The sequence below is a fragment of the Ranitomeya variabilis genome, chromosome 4 (assembly GCF_051348905.1).
Source record: "Ranitomeya variabilis isolate aRanVar5 chromosome 4, aRanVar5.hap1, whole genome shotgun sequence".
NCBI lineage: Eukaryota > Metazoa > Chordata > Amphibia > Anura > Dendrobatidae > Ranitomeya > Ranitomeya variabilis.
In genome coordinates, this window is record NC_135235.1 from 140334166 (window position 1) to 140356541 (window position 22376).

At 46.1% G+C, this 22376-nt stretch overlaps 1 protein-coding gene across 1 annotated transcript in view; it reads left to right on the forward strand.

Annotated features, from left to right (window-relative positions):
* LOC143770062 (microsomal triglyceride transfer protein-like) overlaps positions 1-22376 on the forward strand; it is a 225019-nt gene that overhangs the window by 58828 nt on the left and 143815 nt on the right. The window contains exon 3 of the mRNA XM_077259303.1: positions 16016-16135. Coding sequence (XP_077115418.1) covers positions 16016-16135 — 120 coding nt within the window. The remainder of the gene's footprint in view (positions 1-16015; positions 16136-22376) is intronic.

Below are 22376 nucleotides of genomic sequence, written 5' to 3' on the forward strand. Positions count from 1 at the left end.
CGTTTGCAGAGCCTCTGAGATGCCAAAACAGCAGAAATCCCCCACAAATGAACCCATTTTGGATAATACCCCATAGTTGGATAATTGCGGTTTAGGCACATTGAGGGGCAAAGAAGGGAGGAGGGCATTCAGATTTGGGAGTGCAGATTTCACTTGATTTCTTTTCGGGGAGAGCAATGTGGCTTTTTCTGAACCTAATTTTAAAACCCCATTTAATGCCAATAACAGATGACGGACTTGTGTAGGGGAATTTTATTTTGTGGGTTGAGTTGAAAGTTTTATTGGTACTACTTTAGGGTGTATGATGTTTTGGATCACTTTTAAAGATGTGTTCACTTTTAGTCTGTGCTGTACACTAAACACCTAAATCAGGGTCACCATCTAAATCTCTGAAATACGCGATTCAGATGAAATGCTAATGGATCCATTCACTATAATGATGCGGCAGAGATAATCCTGAATGCATCTGGCCTCTGTTCCGTGGTATACCTTTTCAGCTGTTCACAAAACTTGTCAACCATGCATTTGTGCACCACTGAAAAGATGGCCAGATTCCGTACACAATGTCTACATCTGACTCATTATAGTGAATCTTCCATCGGGGGATTGTCTGAATTACATATTTTAGTGATCTACACAGAAACTCCTAATGTAAGTACTCAGTGTAGAGTTTAGGATGAATGTGAAGCAAGCTGTCATGATCCATTCCAGGGTTTGATCCTGTCTGACCTTTTTCCGGGCAGATCATGTTAAGGGTTAACTTTGCTCTGCCACATTCTGGGTTCAGGTGTGCTATTTAGCTCTGATGCATCCTGCTGGCGGTGTCAGCTGTAGTTCTGCCTTCGGCATGTGAACCTGACTCTGGTAGCTCTTGATCTGTCCTGCTGTGATCCCTGACTTGCCCCGTGTCTGTTGACTCCCTCTGTCCGCCCTTTTCCCAGTGTTTCCCTTTTTGTTGGTTTGATTCTCTAGTTTTTTACTATTTACGTATTCGGACTCGCTTCTGCCTTCTGTCTTTGTCTTATCCGCTTCTGACCATTGCTGAACCCCCTGTCTTGTTCCTGACCATGTATACTGCTACTAGTATTGGTACTTCTGCTTCTAACGGTTTTTTGACTTGGCTTGTATGACCACTCTCTCGCCCCCCCAGTGGAGGTTGCGCTATACTGCACTGCAGCAGCACGACACAAGCATTATTGTGATCTTTGGGAGGCAGAATGATCAAAGCTTTAGCAGTTTAAGATTATATATATATATATATATATATATATATATATATGTGTGTGTGTGTTTTTCACCTTCCGGTATAAATGATAAGACCATTATATTCCTCAAGTCAGTGAAAGTTTTTGTTTCACAATGTATTGACAGCTATAATCTTTCCATTCATCTTGTCTTTTCTTGGGATAAGTTTAAGTTTTTGGGCCTCTTGGCTGCATCTCTGATCAGTCTTCTCCTTGTTTGAGATGAAAGTTTAGAGGGACTGCTGGATCTTGGTAAATTTGCAGTGGTATGATACTCCTTCCATTTCAATATGATCGCTTGCACAGTGCTCCTTGGGATGTTTAAAGTTTTGGAATCATTTTGTATCCAAATCCAGCTTTAAACTTCTCCACAACAGTATCACAGATCTTCCTGTTGTGTTCCTTGGTCTTCATGATGCTCTCTGTGCTCCAAACAGAACCCTGAGACTATCACAGAGCAGGTGCATTTATATGAAGACTTGATTACACACAGGTGGATTATATTTATCATCATTACGCATTTAGGACAACATTGGATCATTCAGAGATCCACAATGAACTTCTGGAGTGAGTTTGCAGCACTGAAAGTAAAGGGGCTGAAAAACATTGCACGCCCCACTTTCAGTTTTTGAACTTCCTCAAAAATTTAAAATAACCAATAAATTTTGTTCAACTTCACAATTGTGTTCCACTTGTTGTTTATTCTTCATTAAAAATTTACATTTGGTATCTTTATGTTTGAAGTATGACATGTGGGAAAAGGTTGAAAAGTTCCAGGGAGCCGAATACTTTTGCAAGGCACTGTAGCTTAGTGAGAGAAGATTCAGTATAACTTGTGTTTTCATCATTTCAGCCTTTGCTTTTTTTCGGTTTTGGTCCATTGGGCGTTCATATCAGTGACTGACAGCTTTCTCTGTGTGCAATTGTAATGTGTTGTGAATTCTGCTCTTGGGTTCCCTCCGGTGGTTGTTGGTAGTAATGCAGTTGTCCCTGGGTTGCAATCCTGGGCAGGTGTCCCTGCTGATTGCAGCTCTGACTGGGATATTTAGGTGTGCAGGATTCATTAGCCCTTGCCAGTTGTCAATTGTTCTTGGAGGTTTTGCATCTCTGTCTGGTTCCTCCTGCCCTGCTGCCAAATCAGCTAAGATAAGTGTCTGGTTTTGTTTCTGCAGCACACACAATTCAGTACTATTCAATGTTTTTTCTTGTCCAGCTTAGACTGTGTTTGGATATTTCAGTCAAGTTGGATTCTCAGGAGATGCAGATATACATTCCATGTCTTTAGTTAGATGGTGGAATTTTTGTATTATCTGCTGTGGATATTTTTAGGGTTTTAATACTGACCGCTTAGTATTCTGTCCTATCCTTTCCTATTTAGCTAGCGTGGCCTCTTTTGCTAAATCCTGATTTCTGCCTGCGTGTGTCTTTCCTCTAATACTCACAGTCAATATTTGTGGGGGGCTGCCTATCCTTTGGGGTTCTGCTCTGAGGCAAGATAGAATTCCCATTTCCATCTATAGGAGTATTTAGTCCTCCGGCTGTGTCGAGGTGTCTAGGATGTGTTAGGTACACCCCACGGCTACTTCTAGTTGCGGTGACAGTTTAGGGTTTGCGGTCAGTACAGGTTCCACCTACTCCTGAGAAAGTCTCATGCGGCTCCAAGGTCACCGGATCATAACAGTAATGTGCCTAAGTGAGGAAGTCTTGGGGTCTTGCTTTTGTACACTCTGGTATCCTACAGGAAAATTGTGTCCCAGTCCCGGTGTGCTGCTGTGTGTGGGGTGCATCACACTTACTTGTGGCCCATAGGTCTCCACTGGCTCCAGACTTTAAGCTTCCAAAACCTTCACAGCACACAAACCAGGTGACACCAACATTTTTCAGTCTTTCCCTCAGGTACCGGACATAACTTCAGGCCTAATTCTCAGTATGGGTAGAGCATCCCTCTTGCTAACTCCTGTAGCATTAGGAATTCTTCTCCACCACAAGCAGTGCCTCTGGATTCCATCACCACCTGACTCTGAGAGTTTGTGTCCATCTTTACCTGTAGCTCCACAGGCTTAGTGCGACTAAAGCCAATGACATCCATCTTGAGGTCCCCAGGCCGACAGACTGATTTGCACTGAAGGGTGCTATGGCAATACTATATACAGGAGGAGATGACACATAGGTATATACAATATGGCAATCCGCTGCTCAGAGTAACAGGTTCATGTTGGCCATCCTAGCAGCCTACTGCCTAACTTACCCCTCAGACTGTCTCCATGCCTGCTGTGTTGCTGGGCAGACTTCACTGTTGTGAATTCCGTTCTTGGGCTCCCTCCTGTGGTTATGAATGGTACTTTTGTGAGTTCTGCCCTTGGGCTCCCTCTGGTGGTTTCGAGTGGAACTGCTGCTCCTTGAGTTTAGCCGTAGCAGCTGCTTTTACTAATCGGCTCCCCTGGCCTTGCTATTTAACTTGGCTCTGGTCTGTAGTTCATGCCAGCTGTCAATGTTCTCTGGGTTGGATTCAGATCTCTCCTTGGATTTCTCTGATGGCCTGTCCATTTCAGCATAAGATAAGTTCTTGCTAGTTCTTTGGTTGTCCATTTGCTTTGGACTTTACTGCTCAGTTTAAGTTATGTTTCTTTTTGTCCAGCTTGTCATTATGAAATATTCAGGCTAGCTGGAAGCTCTGGGGAAGCAGATTTGCCCCTCCACACTGTGAGTCGGTGTGGAGATCTTTTTTGTAAACTCTGCGTGGATTTTTAGTTTTTAATACTGACCGTACAGTATCCTTTTCTATTTCTGTCTATCTAGATTAGAATTGGCCCCCTTTGCTAAAATCTGTTTTCATTTCTGTGTATGTCATTTCCCTCTCTACTCACAGTTAATATTTGTGGGGGGCTATCTTTCCTTTTGGGAATTTCTCTGAGGCAAGATAGTTTTCTGTTTCCATCTTTAGGGGTAGTTAGTTCTTAGGCTGTGACGAGGTGTCTAGGGAGAGTCAGGAACACTCCACGGCTATTTCTAGTGTTGGTGTTAGGATTAGGAACTGCGGTCAGTAAAGCTACCACCTCCTCAGAGCTTGTCCCATGAGTAGTGTTGAGCATTCCGATGCTGCAAGTATCGGGTATCGGCCGATACTTGCTGTATCAGAATTCCGATACCGGGATTCCGATACTCTTGTGGTATCGGGTATCGGGTATCGGAACAACATTAATGTTAAAATGTGTAAAATAGAGAATTAAAATAAAAAATATTGCTATACTCACCTGTCCGACGCAGCCGGGACCTCAGCGCAGGAACCGGCAGCGTTGTTTGTTTAAAATTCCCGCTTTTACATGGTTACGCGAAGTCCCGGCTTGTGATTGGTCAGGGCGGCCATGTTGCCGGGCCGCGGACCAATCACAGCAAGCCGTGACGAAAATACGTCACGGCTTGCTGTGATTGGTCCGCGTCCCGGCAACATGGCCGCCATTAACCAATCACAAGCCGTGACGTCACGGGAGGCTGGAAACGCGCTCATTTTAAAAAGGGCGCGTGTCCAGCCTCCCGTGACGTCACGGCTTGTGATTGGTTGCGTCGCGGTCAACCAATCACAAGCCGGGAGGCTGGACACGCGCCCATTTCAAAATGAGCGCGTCCAGCCTCCCGGCTTGTGATTGGTTGATCGCGGCGCAACCAATCACAAGCCGTGACGTCACGGGAGGCTGGACACGCGCCCATTTCAAAATGAGCGCGTCCAGCCTCCCGGCTTGTGATTGGTTGATCGCGGCGCAACCAATCACAAGCCGTGACGTCACGGGAGGCTGGACACGCGCCCATTTTAAAATGAGCGCGTGTCCAGCCTCCCGTGACGTCCCGGCTTGTGATTGGTCAGGGCGGCCATATTGCCGGGACGCGGACCAATCACAGCAAGCCGTGACGTAATTTCGTCACGGCTTGCTGTGATTGGTCCGCGTCCCGGCAACATGGCCGACCTGACCAATCACAAGCCGGGAATTCACGTAACCAAGTAATAGCGCGATTTTTAAACAAACAACGCTGCCGGTTCCCTCGCTGAAGTCCCGGCTGCGTCGGACAGGTGAGTATAGCAATATTTTTTATTTTAATTCTTTCTTTTACACATTTATATGGTTCCCAGGGCCTGAAGGAGAGTTTCCTCTCCTTCAGACCCTGGGAACCATCAGGGATACCGTCCGATACTTGAGTCCCATTGACTTGTATTGGTATCGGGTATCGGTATCGGATTGGATCCGATATTTTGCCGGTATCGGCCGATACTTTCCGATACCGATACTTTCAAGTATCGGACGGTATCGCTCAACACTACCCATGAGTCATTTTACCCACCAGGTCATATCAGTGCTTCTCCGTAACCACCAGGTCATAACAGTACAGCTGGCCCACAATGTGTTGAATGCATCTCAAAAGAGGGAAAAGAAAGTTCTGAGCCATTTTTTTTTCCTTTGCAGCTTGTTTTGTCTTTTTTTTCCCCTTAATCTTTGGGTGGTTCAGGATTCTGGTGCTGATATGGAGGTTCAGGGTTTGTCCTCGCGTGTCGATCATCTCGCTGCAAGGGTACAGAGTATCCAAGATTATGTTGTTCAGATTCCGGTTTCTGAGCCTAGAATTCCTATTCCTGATTTGCTTTCTGGGGATAGATCTAAATTTTTGAACTTTAAAAATAATTGCAGATTGTTTTTTGCTCTGAAACCCCGTTCCTCTGGTGACCCCATTCAGCAGGTGAAGATTGTCATTTCTCTGCTGCGTGGAGACCTGCAGGATTGGGCATTCTCCCTTGAGCCAGGGAATCCTGCATTGCTCAATGTAGATGCATTTTTTCAAGCACTCAGACTGCTGTATGACGAACCTAATTCTGTGGATCAGGCAGAAGAAATCTTGCTGGCTCTGTGTCAGGGTCAGGAAGCAGCAGAAGTATACTGCCAGAAATTTAGAAAGTGGTCTGTGCTCACAAAATGGAATGAGGATGCCCTAGCAGCTAGTTTCAGAAAGGGTCTTTCTGAAGCCCTTAAAGATGTTATGGTGGGGTTCCCCACACCTGCTGGTTTGAACGAATCAATGTCTCTGGCCATTCAGATTGATCGGCGCCTGCGCGAGTGTAAGGTGGTGCACCATATGGCGGTGTCCTCTGGGCTGAGTCCTGAGTCTATGCAATGTGATAGGATTTTGACTAGAGCAGAACGGCAGGAATTCAGACGTCAAAATGGGCTGTGTTTTTACTGTGGTGACTCTACTCATGCTATTTCTGATTGTCCGAAGCGTACTAAGAGGGTCGCTAGGTCTGTTACCATTAGTACTGTACAGCCTAAATTTCTCTTGTCTGTTACCCTGATTTGCTCATTGTCGTCCTTTTCTGTAATGGCATTTGTGGATTCTGGTGCTGCCTTGAACTTGATGGACTTAGAATTTGCCAAACGCTGTGGTTTTTCCTTGGAGCCTTTGCAGAGCCCTATTCCCTTGAGGGGGATAGATGCTACGCCATTGGCCAAGAATAAACCTCAGTACTGGACTCAGTTGACCATGTACATGGCTCCAGCACATCAGGAAAATATTTGCTTTTTGGTGTTGCATAATTTGCATGATGTTGTTGTGCTGGGTTTTCCATGGTTACAGCTACATAATCCGGTGCTGGATTTGAAATCTATGTCTGTGACTAGTTGGGGTTGCCAAGGGATGCATTGTGATATTCCTTTGATGTAAATTTCCTCTTCCCCCTCTTCTGAAGTTCCTGAGTTTTTGTCGGATTTCCAGGATATATTTGATGAGCCCAAGTCCAGTTCCCTACCTCCTCATAGGGACTGTGATTGTGCTATTAACTTGATTCCTGGCTGTAAGTTCCCCAAGGGTCGACTCTTCAATCTGTCTGTGCCAGAGCATGCCGCTATGTGGAGTTATGTAAAGGAGTCCATGGAGAAGGGGCATATTCGCCCGTCTTCGTCACCGTTGGGAGCGGGGTTCTTTTTTGTTGCCAAGAAGGATGGCTCCTTGAGGCCCTGTATAGATTATCACCTTCTCAATAAGATCACGGTCAAATTCCAGTACCCTTTACCTTTGCTTTCTGATTTGTTTGCTCGGATTAAGGGGGCTAGCTGGTTTACCAAGATCGACCTTCAAGGGGCGTATAATCTTGTTCGTATTAAACAGGGTGATGAATGGAAAACAGCATTTAATATGCCCGAAGGCCATTTTGAATATCTTGTGATGCCTTTCGGGCTCTCTAATGCTCCATCTGTGTTTCAGTCCTTTATGCATGATATTTTCCGGGATTATCTGGATAAATTCATGATTGTATAATTGGATGATATTTTGTTTTTTTCCGATGATTGGGAGTCTCATGTGAAGCAGGTCAGGATGGTATTTCAGATCCTTCGTGCTAATGCATTGTTTGTGAAGGGGTCTAAGTGCCTTTTTGGAGTTCAGAAGGTTTCTTTTTTCGGTTTCATTTTTTCTCCCTCGGCTATTGAAATGGACCCTGTTAAGGTCCAGGCCATTCATGATTGGACTCAACCCACATCTGTGAAGAGCCTACAGAAATTTTTGGGCTTTGCTAATTTTTATCGCCGCTTCATTGCTAATTTTTCTAGTGTGGTTAAACCTCTGACCGATTTGACGAAGAAAGGTGCTGATGTGGTGAATTGGTCCTCTGCGGCTGTGGAGGCCTTTCAGGAGCCTAAACGTCGTTTTACTTCTGCCCCGGCGCTGCGTCAGCCAGATGTTTCTCTCCCTTTTCAGGTTGAGGTTGACGCTTCTGAGATTGGGGCAGGGGCCGTTTTGTCTCAGAGAAGTTCTGATGGCTCTTTGATGAAACCGTGTGCTTTCTTCTCCAGAAAGTTTTCGCCTGCTGAGCGTAATTATGATGTCGGCAATCGGGAATTGTTGGCTATGAAGTGGGCATTTGAGGAGTGGCGACATTGGCTTGAGGGAGCTAAGCATCGCGTTGTGGTCTTGACCGATCATAAGAATCTGATTTACCTCGAGTCTGCCAAGCGGTTGAATCCTAGACAAGCTCGATGGTCTCTGTTTTTCTCCCGTTTTGATTTTGTGGTCTCGTATTTTCCGGGATCTAAGAATGTGAAGGCTGATGCCCTTTCTAGGAGTTTTTTGCCTGATTCTCCGGGAGTCCTTGAGCCGGCTGGTATTCTCAAGGAGGGGGTGATTCTTTCTGCCATCTCCCCTGATTTGCGGCGGGTGCTTCAGGAGTTTCAGGCTGATAAACCTGACCGCTGTCCAGTGGGGAAACTGTTTGTTCCTGATAGATGGACTAATAAGGTAATTTCTGAGATTCATTGTTCTGTATTGGCTGGTCATCCTGGGATTTTTGGTACCAGAGATTTGGTTGCCAGGTCCTTTTGGTGGCCTTCCTTGTCGCGGGATGTGCGTTCTTTCGTGCAGTCCTGTGGGACCTGTGCCCAGGCCAAGCCCTGCTGTTCCCGTGCTAGTGGGTTGCTTTTGCCTTTGCCGGTCCCTGGGAGGCCCTGGACGCATATTTCCATGGCTTTTATTTCTGAGCTTCCTGTTTCTCAGAAGATGTCTGTCATCTGGGTGGTTTGTGACCGGTTTTCTAAGATGGTCCATTTGGTACCTTTGCCTAAGTTGCCTTCCTCCTCTGATTTGGTTCCATTATTCTTTCAGCATGTGGTTCGTTTGCATGGCATTCCGGAGAATATTGTGTCTGACAGAGGTTCCCAGTTTGTTTCTAGGTTTTGGCAGTCCTTTTGTGCTAGAATGGGCATTGATTTGTCTTTTTCCTCAGCATTTCATCCTCAGACAAATGGCCAAACGGAGCGAACCAATCAGACCTTGGAAACCTATTTGAGATGCTTTGTGTCTGCTGATCAGGATGATTGGGTGACCTTCTTGCCGTTGGCTGAGTTTGCCCTTAATAATCGGGCTAGTTCGGCTACCTTGGTTTCGCCTTTCTTTTGTAACTTCGGTTTTCATCCTCGTTTTTCTTCGGGGCAGGTTGAGCCTTCGGACTGTCCTGGTGTGGATTCTGTGGTGGACAGGTTGCAGCGGATTTGGACTCATGTGGTGGACAATTTAACGTTGTCTCAGGAAAAGGCTCAACGTTTTGCTAACCGTCGTCGGTGCGTTGGTCCCCGGCTTCGTGTTGGGGATTTGGTCTGGTTGTCTTCTCGTCATGTTCCTATGAAGGTTTCTTCCCCTAAGTTCAAGCCCAGCTTTATTGGTCCTTATAAGATTTCTGAAATTATCAATCCGGTGTCTTTTCGTTTGGCCCTTCCAGCTTCTTTTTCCATTCATAATGTGTTCCATAGATCTTTGTTGCAGAGATATGTGGTGCCCATGGTCCCCTCCGTTGACCCTCCTGCTCCGGTGTTGGTTGGGGGGGAGTTGGAATATGTGGTGGAGAAGATTTTGGATTCTCGTCTTTCGAGGCGGAAGCTTCAGTATCTGGTCAAGTGGAAGGGTTATGGCCAGGAGGATAATTCTTGGGTTTTTGCCGCCGATGTCCATGCTGCCGATTTGGTTCATGCTTTTCATTTGGCTCATCCTGATCGGCCTGGGGGCTCTGGTGAGGGTTCGGTGACCCCTCCTCAAGGGGGGGTACTGTTGTGAATTCCGTTCTTGGGCTCCCTCCTGTGGTTATGAATGGTACTTTTGTGAGTTCTGCCCTTGGGCTCCCTCTGGTGGTTTCGAGTGGAACTGCTGCTCTTTGAGTTTAGCCGTAGCAGCTGCTTTCACTAATCGGCTCCCCTGGCCTTGCTATTTAACTTGGCTCTGGTCTGTAGTTCATGCCAGCTGTCAATGTTCTCTGGGTTGGATTCAGATCTCTCCTTGGATTTCTCTGATGGCCTGTCCATTTCAGCATAAGATAAGTTCTTGCTAGTTCTTTGGTTGTCCATTTGCTTTGGACTTTACTGCTCAGTTTAAGTTATGTTTCTTTTTGTCCAGCTTGTCATTATGAAATACTCAGGCTAGCTGGAAGCTCTGGGGAAGCAGATTTGCCCCTCCACACTGTGAGTCGGTGTGGAGATCTTTTTTGTAAACTCTGCATGGATTTTTAGTTTTTAATACTGACCGCACAGTATACTTTTCTATTTCTGTCTATCTAGATTAGAATTGGCCCCCTTTGCTAAAATCTGTTTTCATTTCTGTGTATGTAATTTCCCTCTCTACTCACAGTTAATATTTGTGGGGGGCTATCTTTCCTTTTGGGAATTTCTCTGAGGCAAGATAGGTTTCTGTTTCCATCTTTAGGGGTAGTTAGTTCTTAGGCTGTGACGAGGTGTCTAGGGAGAGTCAGGAACACTCCATGGCTATTTCTAGTGTTGGTGTTAGGATTAGGAACTGCGGTCAGTAAAGCTACCACCTCCTCAGAGCTTGTCCCATGAGTCATTTTACCCACCAGGTCATATCAGTGCTTCTCCGTAACCACCAGGTCATAACACTTCACCTACATTCTATACAGTAAAAAAGGAAACGAGAACCAGCTCACCCTGCGCAAGGTGTGTGGAAGCATGGATTCCAGGAACTCCTTGAGAGGAAGTGCAGCGCCCCAGAGTCCTGGTCGTTGCAGTACTGTGGCTCCGCCACTATGGGGAGCTATGGTGCGTCTGATGGCACTGAAGGAGTTCATCTGATCAGGTATCACAGACACCAATACATTTCACAGTCGGGCCTCCGGGGGGAGCTAAGGGTTCTATTCACTAGGCCACTCCCCACCATAGTGGGTAAACTGGGGGTCAGGCAGGAAGTTAGATCAGAAAGCTGACTGGGTTGGAACCAGGCAACACCTTGTGGCAGAGGGTGTTGTGGGGGAAGATACAGTAGGGTCTCTGTCAGGGGTGGGATCCTGACAGAGGCTTGGCAACTTGAACGAACGTAACGGGACCGTGCCTGCTCAGCATAGCGGCGGTGCCCAAGGAAGGATTAGAAGCGAGATAGATTGTGCTGAGTGAGAAACGAGATCACGCAAAAGGAGAAATACCAGTAGGAGTCGTGCTGTAAGACCGAAGCAACATCCTACTGAGGCGCACTACCGGTGGCCGGAACGCCGAGGGAGTATCATAACATTCAGCTTCAAGCAATACTCCAAACAGCGGCAGGACAGTCAGTCTAAGGCGGGCTGTCTAACTTAAATCACCTATGCAGTCTTGGGGGGCAACTTGTGGAGAGGGGCGACTCTAGGGTCCCGGAAGAGCTCCGAGCCTACCCGTCAAACGGGTGCCGTCCCAACCAGAACACCAGGGAGGGACGGAGGATTAGCAGAACATCATCTAATCGAGTTGTGAGGGAACTTAAGAAACAGACACAACAGTTGTGGGGACTTTCTGTAAGCTCAGCAGGGAAGGACCGCAACACATAGCGCTAGAAAGAAGGCACAGATTTCTACCTGCTAAGAGAACTCTGGAGGTGCCATTGGACCGGCCGGACTTGCGCAGCCTGGTGAACCGTATTCTGGACTGAGGACCCAGAGATCTTCAGTAAAGAGGTAAAGAGACTGCAACCTGGTGTCCTCGTTATTTACTGCACCGCACCACCACCACCATCCACATCTATTATTCACTGTGCGCCCCTCGGCAGGGTCACGGACTGGGCCTAGCCACCGTGACAACCCCAGAGCAGAGACTCAGAGGCCCGGTACCGGGTACCCCTCGGCCCTGCGGCGGTGGGGGCGCTACAACTTGGCGTCACGAACAGGATCTACTTAAGCCTGAAGAATCAGGTCATGTGTGCCTTGGAACTGTGATTTATTGTGCTTGGACTGTACTTTATTGCAAGGACTGTTCTGCGCCATTTGCCACCAAAATCCGCCGCCATTGCAGCGCTGAGGAGAGCGCGGGAAGAGATAAGGGGCGTGGAGTGGGCGTAGACAAGTTGGAGAGCGCGAAGGACGATGGCCGCCCAGTCTAAATATTTCTGTGTCCTGAGGACGTGTCCGTCAACAGCCGAGGTCCGCCTCCTGATCCTGTTTGGAGGGTGGAGACCATGGAGACGGGGCCGCCCACGAAAGAGACCGCGGGAAGAAGACGCTGGGGAAGAGAAAAAGATGGCGACGCCAGGAGCGCCGCATGGGGATGACCTGCCTCGGTTTAGAGCCGCATCACCGGACACGGCCTCGGAGACGCCATCGTTGAGGGGCCTGACCCTCACGGAACCACTGATGGGTCGACCCAACTGGCCGCCGTCCGAGGAGTGTGTGGCCGCAGCCGAAGCCCGGCAGATAGCACGCCGCCTGGAGGCGGATGCCCGTGTGCTTGCTCGGCTGGTCCAACCTACGGAGGTCCACCTGTCGGCAGTGTTCCCCGCTCCTCCCAACCCGGCTGCGGCTGAAGGTGCGCTGCAGACGCAAGGCCTGAAGATCATGCCAGAGGCCGAACACCTGCGGCGCTTGATGGCTGCATGGCGAGACCGACCACAACCGGCAACCCAGGTTGATCTGACCAACGTCGCAGAGGTCCCATCGTCCCACTGGGGTGTAATGGTCTCCTTCAACTCCCAACGCGGAAGGGGAGTTATACAGGAGATCGGGGAGCCCTTGCAAGTCCGTGTGGACCGGGAGGAAGTAGAGCCCTGCGGAGGAAGGTTCGCCCGCGACCTGGAGCCAGGTGACGCTGTGACCTACACCAGGTGGAGGAGGGAAACCGGTGAGGCCGGCTGGATAGCTCAGGGCGTCCAGCGGTGCATCGCACTCCAAGCTGCTGCCGGAGCATCAGAGGATGAACCTCCTGCTGCAAAAGCCACAGAACCTGTCCCTGCGGAGCGGCGGGGGACCCGGACCCACCATGTACCTTGGGGGCGTGCTGGTTCATCAGTGAGAAGAACATCCCGGCGAGGGATCCTGTCGTTGCTGGGGCGGGATCCGCTCCTTGAATCGGCAGCACGACCCGTTGGTCTGGTGAGGCCCGGGAGGAAACCACCTTCTGTACCGAAAGATGAGTAAGATAATACTGCTCTTAAAATATGTACATAGTTTATTAACTGTTTGTTCGTTTCCTGTTTTGCTGCTAAACCCGTTCAGGGTTAACTTTTAAAGGGATTCCTTGTTGACCCGGGATCCCTATTACTTTTTGGTTATTTTTACTATTTTCTTCTTTGTTATAAAGAACTGCCGCAATCATGAACAGTGCATGATACAAACTTTTTGTAAATAGTTTGCACCTTATTAAAGGTGCTCCCTACTGGTTTTACTTAAAGAAGGACTCTTTGTGAAGATACCACACTGGAACCTTTGCTGAGTATGGACTGGTAGCTTGAGAAAACGTGCTACCTCATAGAGACTTGGTCCCCTCTTAAAGGGGATGTTCATTTGTCGCACTTAAACGGTGATATTGCTTTAAGACAGGTAGCAATAATGTTTTGACGAAAGAAAGTGATGATAATGTTTACATGAGAAAGTTATATGTATCCAACTAGTTAATTGTGAAGAAATGCTGATGATGTTCCCTGAAAGAAAGTGAAAGATGGAAGAAAGTTTAATGTTCTATAGAAAATGCTTGATAATGTTGATAGACAATGGGGATAGAAGGTGAACCCTGAGTCCTCCTAGGAGCCATATAGAAATGGCTCGGTGCTCTTAAACTGAAAGTAATGTTATGCTCTATACTGTGTATAGTAGTTGAAAAGGCAGTAGGCCCGGGCTGAACGGGGCGGTCCTGTAACAGAAAGGAGAGGCAGTAGGTCTGGTGCCGTTAGGACAGGCGGTCCTGCAGATTTAAAGTAGGAGAATGAAAAAGTTAAACTGCCTTATAATGTGATTATAAGAAGGTCTTTAGTGGATTTAGAGTGTATGTCCTTAAAGGCAATGTTAAATTATTGTTCAACAATTTTGCACTTAGTAGAATACCCGGTTGGGTAGAAGCAAGTTATTTATAGCATGTTGCTATGACATTTAACCATGTTTGTAACGTTCAAGTGTCCTCACCTCCCATAAAGGGAAGCTCTGTTTAAATATGCTTATTGTTATTGCACTCAACAAAACTGTATGTCTTTTTGCTAACTTGTATTGTTGTTTTCTTCCCAGTCCCGGAGTACTGTGTTTAACCAGGGGGGAGTGCAGCGCCCCAGAGTCCTGGTCGTTGCAGTACTGTGGCTCCGCCACTATGGGGAGCTATGGTGCGTCTGATGGCACTGAAGGAGTTCATCTGATCAGGTATCACAGAAACCAATACATTTCACAGTCGGGCCTCCGGGGGGAGCTAAGGGTTCTATTCACTAGGCCACTCCCCACCATAGTGGGTAAACTGGGGGTCAGGCAGGAAGTTAGATCAGAAAGCTGACTGGGTTGGAACCAGGCAACACCTTGTGGCAGAGGGTGTTGTGGGGGAAGATACAGTAGGGTCTCTGTCAGGGGTGGGATCCTGACAGAGGCTTGGCAACTTGAACGAACGTAACGGGACCGTGCCTGCTCAGCATAGCGGCGGTGCCCAAGGAAGGATTAGAAGCGAGATAGATTGTGCTGAGTGAGAAATGAGATCACGCAAAAGGAGAAATACCAGTAGGAGTCGTGCTGTAAGACCGAAGCAACATCCTACTGAGGCGCACTACCGGTGGCCGGAACGCCGAGGGAGTATCATAACATTCAGCTTCAAGCAATACTCCAGACAGCGGCAGGACAGTCAGTCTAAGGCGGGCTGTCTAACTTAAATCACCTATGCAGTCTTGGGGGGCAACTTGTGGAGAGGGGCGACTCTAGGGTCCCGGAAGAGCTCCGAGCCTACCCGTCAAACGGGTGCCATCCCAACCAGAACACCAGGGAGGGACGGAGGATTAGCAGAACATCATCTAATCGAGTTGTGAGGGAACTTAAGAAACAGACACAACAGTTGTGGGGACTTTCTGTAAGCTCAGCAGGGAAGGACCGCAACACATAGCGCTAGAAGGAAGGCACAGATTTCCACCTGCTAAGAGAACTCTGGAGGTGCCATTGGACCGGCCAGACTTGCGCAGCCTGGTGAACCGTATTCTGGACTGAGGACCCAGAGATCTTCAGTAAAGAGGTAAAGAGACTGCAACCTGGTGTCCTCGTTATTTACTGCACCGCACCACCACCACCATCCACATCTATTATTCACTGTGCGCCCCTCGGCAGGGTCACGGACTGGGCCTAGCCACCGTGACAACCCCAGAGCAGAGACTCAGAGGCCCGGTACCGGGTACCCCTCGGCCCTGCGGCGGTGGGGGCGCTACAGAAACCAATAAAGAAAAAGGTCCAGCTTCCAATGAAGACTTACATTTATTGGAAAATATTTAAAATGGTAAAGTATCCATGACAACAGCAACGCATTTCAAACACAAGCAGTGTTCGTTATCAGAGCTCAGTGACATCTTGTGATCATTACTACGTACTGCAGACCAGAGGGAAATTACCACGTTGTCACAAGGAAACATTATTCACATCCTACATATTCTATACCACAGTAGCATTGATGACTTCAGGGGCAACATGGCAGCTGGTCCATCTCCTTACACAATCTTATGCAGAGATAGCTGTCAGTCACTGATAGGACCATCCACTGGACTGAAATTCAAGAAAGAGCAAAGGTTTTAAATTATGAAAACACCGGTTATACTGTATCTTTTCTCACTAAACTATATACTAATCAGGTCCGCTCCCTCTGCTCTTTCACATGATGCCTGCAGATTGGACTGCATTTTCCGGGCTACAGGTTCTCGTTAAAATATCTGCACTTATATTTAACTATTATATACATTCCCATACAGTATTGCTAAAGAAAGTGTTTAGTTTTTTGCAATTTACGCTTGCACTTATTCTACAAAATGTACATTGTTCCCACTTTTAGGTTAAAGATTTTACCGTTCAAAATAAGTCAACTTCTGGAACAAAAGAGTATATGGCCATCAGTGCAGAGAGGAGAAGCTGCTTGGATGCCCCCATTATTTTCCATTGGAGCTCTGGAAAGGTACGTTTATGCATCGGTAGAAACATTTACAGTCACTAATAAATTATGATGAGCGAGTACAAAAATGCTCGGGTGCTCATTGCTCGGGTCGAGCAAATTGGAATGCTCGGGTGATCCACCCGAGCAACGAGCTCAATGTAAGTCTTTAGGAAACTCAAGCATTTTTGCAGCGACCTCTCCCAGAGGTCTTTTGAGGGTCTAAAAACTGCGGAAATGCTCAAATGACACAGGAACAGCATGGGGAACACCCCTGGAAGCATTTCTGACCTCCAGGTCACTACTGTGAACAATGTTGCGTTTTGAAATTTAGCGGAGAGTATGTGTGTTGGTCTGCAGCTGTCTGTGTGTGTATGCGGCTCTTTGCATGTGTGTGCAGCTGTCTGCATTTGTATGTAGCTGTCTGCGTGTGTGCGCGGCTGTCTGTGTGTGTGTGCGGCTGTCTGCGTGTGTGTGCGCAGCTGTCTGCCTGTGTATGCGTGGCTGTCTGCCTGTGTGCGCGCAGCTGTCTGCCTGTGTGTGCAGCTGTCTGCGTGACTGTGTGGATGTCTATGGTTGTGTGCGGCTGTCTGCATGTGTGCGGGTGTCTGTGTGTGTGTGTGTGGGTGTGTGCGGATGTATGAGTGTGTGTGCGGGTGTCTTTGTGTGTATGCGGGTGTCTGCGGATGTATGAGTGTGTGTGCGGGTGTCTATGTGTGTATGCGGATGTCTGCGGGTGTCTGTGTGTGCGGTAACGCTACCGCCAGTACTGTCGTTCACAGCGCTGCAGGATCATGCTGGCAGATGTCAGCGTGATTCTGCAGCTGACTGTGACCCGCAGTGGTGAAGCAGGCTTGGCCCCATGAGACTATTGCTCTTATCCGGCTATGTCTGGTGTCACTGATAACAATGACAACAGGTGCTGCTGATGGGAGAGTAGTATCATCTGCCGGCACCTGTTCTCATTTTTTAAAAAAAAGTTAAATTACATACATATTCATTATTCACATAATACATACATATTCACATAGAAATAAAAACACATTATAACCACCACACACCAATTTCCCGATGTCCTCGTCTCCTAGAAATGACGTAAAATAATAAAACAACATATTCTACCTGTCCGCCAAAGTCCAAGGTAATCCAGATTGCCCATGGCGATCTCACGTGTAGAACAGTCACATCGGGACATCGCCCCGCGGTGTGTCAGCTGATCGGCACCACTGCGTGGGAAAGTTATCACACATTGGTACTGCCATAAAGTGAGAGCATCGGAGTGATGAACTCCGGTGAACTCTCACTGCAACTCCATGATACACTGCGGGAGATATTAATTCCTGTCAGTGTATCACCAGAGCCTGGGTAGAGCAGTCACATCTCTTGATGTGACTGTTCTACACGTGATATCGTCGTGGGACAGTCCGAAAATGGACTACAGTGGACAGGGAGTATTATATGTTGGTTTATTATTTTATTTTTGTTGCAGGAGATCGAAGGAGTCGGGGATTAGGCAATGCAGTAAGCATGGTTAATATTAATAAAGGATTTTATTCTGGCTGTGTCTTTATTGACCATATAACTATAGGATTAGTAATGGATAGATGTCTTATTGACACCCCTCCATTACTAAGCCGTGGGGTTGATGTCACCAGACAATACAAAGGTGACATCAACCCCACAAATATGAACCCCACTTGCCACCGCTACAGGGCAAGTGGGAAGAGCGAGGTTAAGTGCCACAATTGGCGCATCTATAAGGTGCACCATTTCTGGGGTGACTGAGAGCTGTTGTTTTTAGCCTGGGGGAGCCAATATTCATGGCCCTCTCTCAGGCTATTAATATCAGCACACAGCTGTCTGCCTAGCCTTTGCTGTTTTGATTTTATAGGGGAACCCCATGTAAATTATTTTCTGGTGTTCACCTGTAAATTATATTAATAGCCTTTGAACCTTTATGGCTATTGACTCCTGTCTTTATTTAACTCTTTATGTACCGTTTTATTACTAAGGGTATCTGTCTGACACTTGTTCATTACTAAACCTCAGACTTTATATTACATATATATACTGTATGTATATATACTGTATATATATATATATATATATATATATATATATATATATATATATATATATATATATATATATATATATATATATATAATGTATATATCTAATATATAAAGCTGAATGTGTGTGTGTGTGTGTGTGTGTGTGTATGTCCGGGATTGGCATCTGCACCATCGCAGCTACAGCCACAAAATTTTGCACAGTCACACGTCTGGACCCTGAGAGCGTCATAGGCTATGTTGTGAGGTGAAATTTTAACCCTGCACGTTCCAATTCACCAAACAATTTTGCCCCTATCTCCATAATGGGGAAAAAGTGAAAGGAAAAGTGTTGGAGGCAAATTGACAGCTGCCAGATGTGAACAAGGGGGACTTAAAGAGTGAGAGCGATGGTGCCAAAGAGTATATACCGTACATTTGCTAAGGTGGGGCCCCGACATGGGATACTCACCACACACAGGGATATGAACACACACACAAAATGCGCCACACACTACCATGTGCTTGAACACATATCACCCTCAGCACACATTTCACCACACATACACCAACCTCGCCACCTAAAAGTCGAAACACAAAAGTCGCTGCTCAAAACTCACCACACGCAAAACTCGCCACATGCAAAACTAGGCTCACGCAAAACTCGCCACACGTGCAAAACTCACCTCATGGAAAACTCACCACACACAAAACTTGCACACGCAGAAAAATTGCCACATGCACAAAAGTTGCAACACATGCAAAGGTTGCCTCACACAAAACTTGCACATACTCAAAACGTACCACACATAAAACTCGCCACGCGCAAAACTCGCCATGCTCAAAACTTGCTGCACACAACTTGCTACACTAACCTGTCACATGCAACTCGACACACAAAAAGTTGCTACACGCATGTCGCCACACAAAACTCATCTCACAAAAGTCGCCACACGCAACTCAACACACACAACTTGACACATGAAACTCGCCCTAAAACACACACAAGTCTGGTATTATCCTTCAAAAATAAAAATCTGATTAATAAGCAGACAAACTACAAAAGCAACAACTGTACCATATAGGAAATACGGCAGCTGTCAGTCACATGACCTGTCTATTATGTGTATGTGTGAGCTAATATATACTGCCAGGGGGGAGGGCTTCCTGTTGGCTGGGGATTTATCAGGCTGCCAATTTAGCTTACAAATACTGAGGTAAAAATACTGAGCAAATAACGTGTGAACAAGGTCTAATACAGGAGGAGATGACACACAGATATATACTATATACAGGAGGAGATGACACACAGGTATATACTATATAAAGGGGAGATGACACACACATATATACTATATACAGGGGAGATGACACACAGGTATATACTATATACAGGAGGAAATGACATACAGGTATATACTATATAAAAGAGGAGATGACACATAGGTATATAGAGGAGGAGATGACATACAGCAGGTATATACTATATACAGGGGAGATGACATACAGGTATATACTATATACAGGAGATGACACATAGGTATATACAATATGCAGGAGGAGATGACATACAGCAGGTATATACTATTTACAGGGGAGATGACATACAGGTATATACTATATACAGGAGATGACATACAGGTGTATACTATATATAAGGGAGATAACAAACATGTATATACTGAGTGGAAAATGAAAGGTGTGAGGTGAAAATGATGGGTGTGAGGTGAAAATGAAAAGGTGTGAGTGCAAAATGAGAGGAGTGAGGGAAAATAGTGGAGTGATCGGAAAATGACAGATGTGAGGTCGAAATGACAAGTGTTAGGGGGGAATGAGAGGAGTGAGGGGGGAATGAGATGAGTGAGGGGGGAAAATAAGAGGAATGAGGGGGAAAATGAGAGGTGTGAGGGGGAAAATGAGAGGTGTGAGGGGGAAAATGAGAGGCGTGATGGGAAAATAAGAGAAGTGAGGTGCTATAACTAACCACAGATATTTACGATGCCCAGACAACGCCGGGCTCTTCAGCTAGTATATATATATATCTATATATATAATTGTCTAAGGGTTTTTCTGTCTGTCTGTCTGTCTGTCTGTCTGTCTGTCCTGGAAATCCCGCGTCTCTGATTGGTCGAGGCCACCAGGCCTCGACCAATCAGCGACGGGCACAGTCTGCCGCGAATTCGCCTCGACCAATCAGCGACGGGCACAGTATCGACGTAGATGTCATAATGGTTGCCATGGTGACGATGTCATAAAGGTTGCCTCGACCAATCAGCGACGGGCACAGTCTGCCGCGAATTCTGGAATCATCATTGTCCATATACTACGGGGACATGCATATTCTAGAATACCCGATGCGTTAGAATCGGGCCACAATCTAGTATATATATATATATATATATATATATATATATATATATATATATATATATATTAGTCACTTATATTTGTTTTGTGTGTAAACATTATATTTGAACATGGTATGTAATGATATTATGTTCTTCAATGGAGAATGAAAAAGAAGAGGTTGAACAAGGAAATGACATCACAATTTTTTTTACAATAATGTATCATTATTTAGCTTACAAATCTGGATGAAATCAGCATAAAAAACGCATCAAAAATGCATAAAATCCGCACAGAATTTCAACTGTGTTTTCTGCCAAGAGAGGCAAAAACCGTGCAGAAATTTCTACTAGCAAATCCGCAACGTGCACATGTAGCCATAGCGAAATTATTGACACCAGTTTGCTGTTAAGGGTATGTTCACATTGGGCGTTTTTGCTGCATTTTTTTCTGCATCAAAACTTGATTTCTTGGCAGGAAAGAAGCTGAGGCAAAACAGCAGATTAAGGCTATGTGCACACGTTGCGGATTTGCCTGTGAAATTTTCCGTGTGGATTCTGCATCTCTTGGCAGAAAAAGCAGGTCAAATTCTGCGTCTTTTTATGCGGATTTTGTGCGTTTTTCCTGCGGATTTCATGTGTTTTTACCCCTGCGTTTTCCTATAATGGAATGGGTGCAGAAACGCTGCAGAAACGCACAAAGAATTGACATGGTCCTTTTTTTAATCCGCTGTGGATTTTGTGTGTAATTTTCCGCACGATTTGCACAGCATTTTTATTTTCCCATTGATTTACATTGTACTGTAAATCACATGCGGTTCTGCTGTGCTTCTGCACCGAAAAACGCTGCGGATCCACAGTAAATTCGCAACGTGTGCACGTAGCATTAGGTGCATTTTTGGTTCAATTTTCGTTGCTGTTTTGGTGCGTTTTTTTTAGCTAAATTTTGTCTCGTTATGCATGCTAATAAAGTTGATTTGCTGTCCATGACTTTTCTTCAGCAAAATGCTGCAAGTAATGATACCTGAATTTTTTCTGCTTTTTTTTTAAGGCCAGAGTTTAAATATATATATATATATATATATATATATATATATATATATATATATATATATATATACAGTGCCTAAAAGTAGTATTCAACCCCCTGCAGATTTGGCAGGTTTAATAAGATGCAAATAAGTTAGAGCCTTCAAACTTCAAACAAGAGCAGGATTTATTAACAGATGCATAAATCTTACAAACCAAAAAGTTTTGTTGCTCAGTTAAATTTTTATAAATTTTAAACATAAAAGTGTGGGTCAATAATTATTCAACCCCTAGGTTTAATATTTTGTGGAATAACCTTTGTTTGCAATTACAGCTAATAATCGTCTTTTATAAGACCTGATCAGGCCGGCACAGGTCTCTGGAGTTATCTTGGCCCACTCCTCCATGCAGATCTTCTCCAAGTTATCTAGGTTCTTTGGGTGTCTCATGTGGACTTTAATCTTGAGCTCCTTCCACAAGTTTTCAATTGGGTTAAGGTCAGGAGTAGGGTTGAGCGAAACGGGTCGTTCATTTTCAAAAGTCGCCGACTTTTGGCAAAGTCGGGTTTCATGAAACCCGATCCGACCCCTGTGCAGGGTCGGCCATGCGGTACGCGACTTTCGCGCCAAAGTCGCGTTTCAATGACGCGAAAAGCGCCATTTCTCAGCCAATGAAGGTGAACGCAGAGTGTGGGCAGCGTGATGACATAGGTCCTGGTCCCCACCATCTTAGAGAAGGGCATTGCAGTGATTGGCTTGCTGTCTGCGGCGTCACAGGGGCTATAAAGGGGCGTTCCCGCCGACCGCCATCTCACTGCTGCTGATCTGAGCTTAAGGAGAG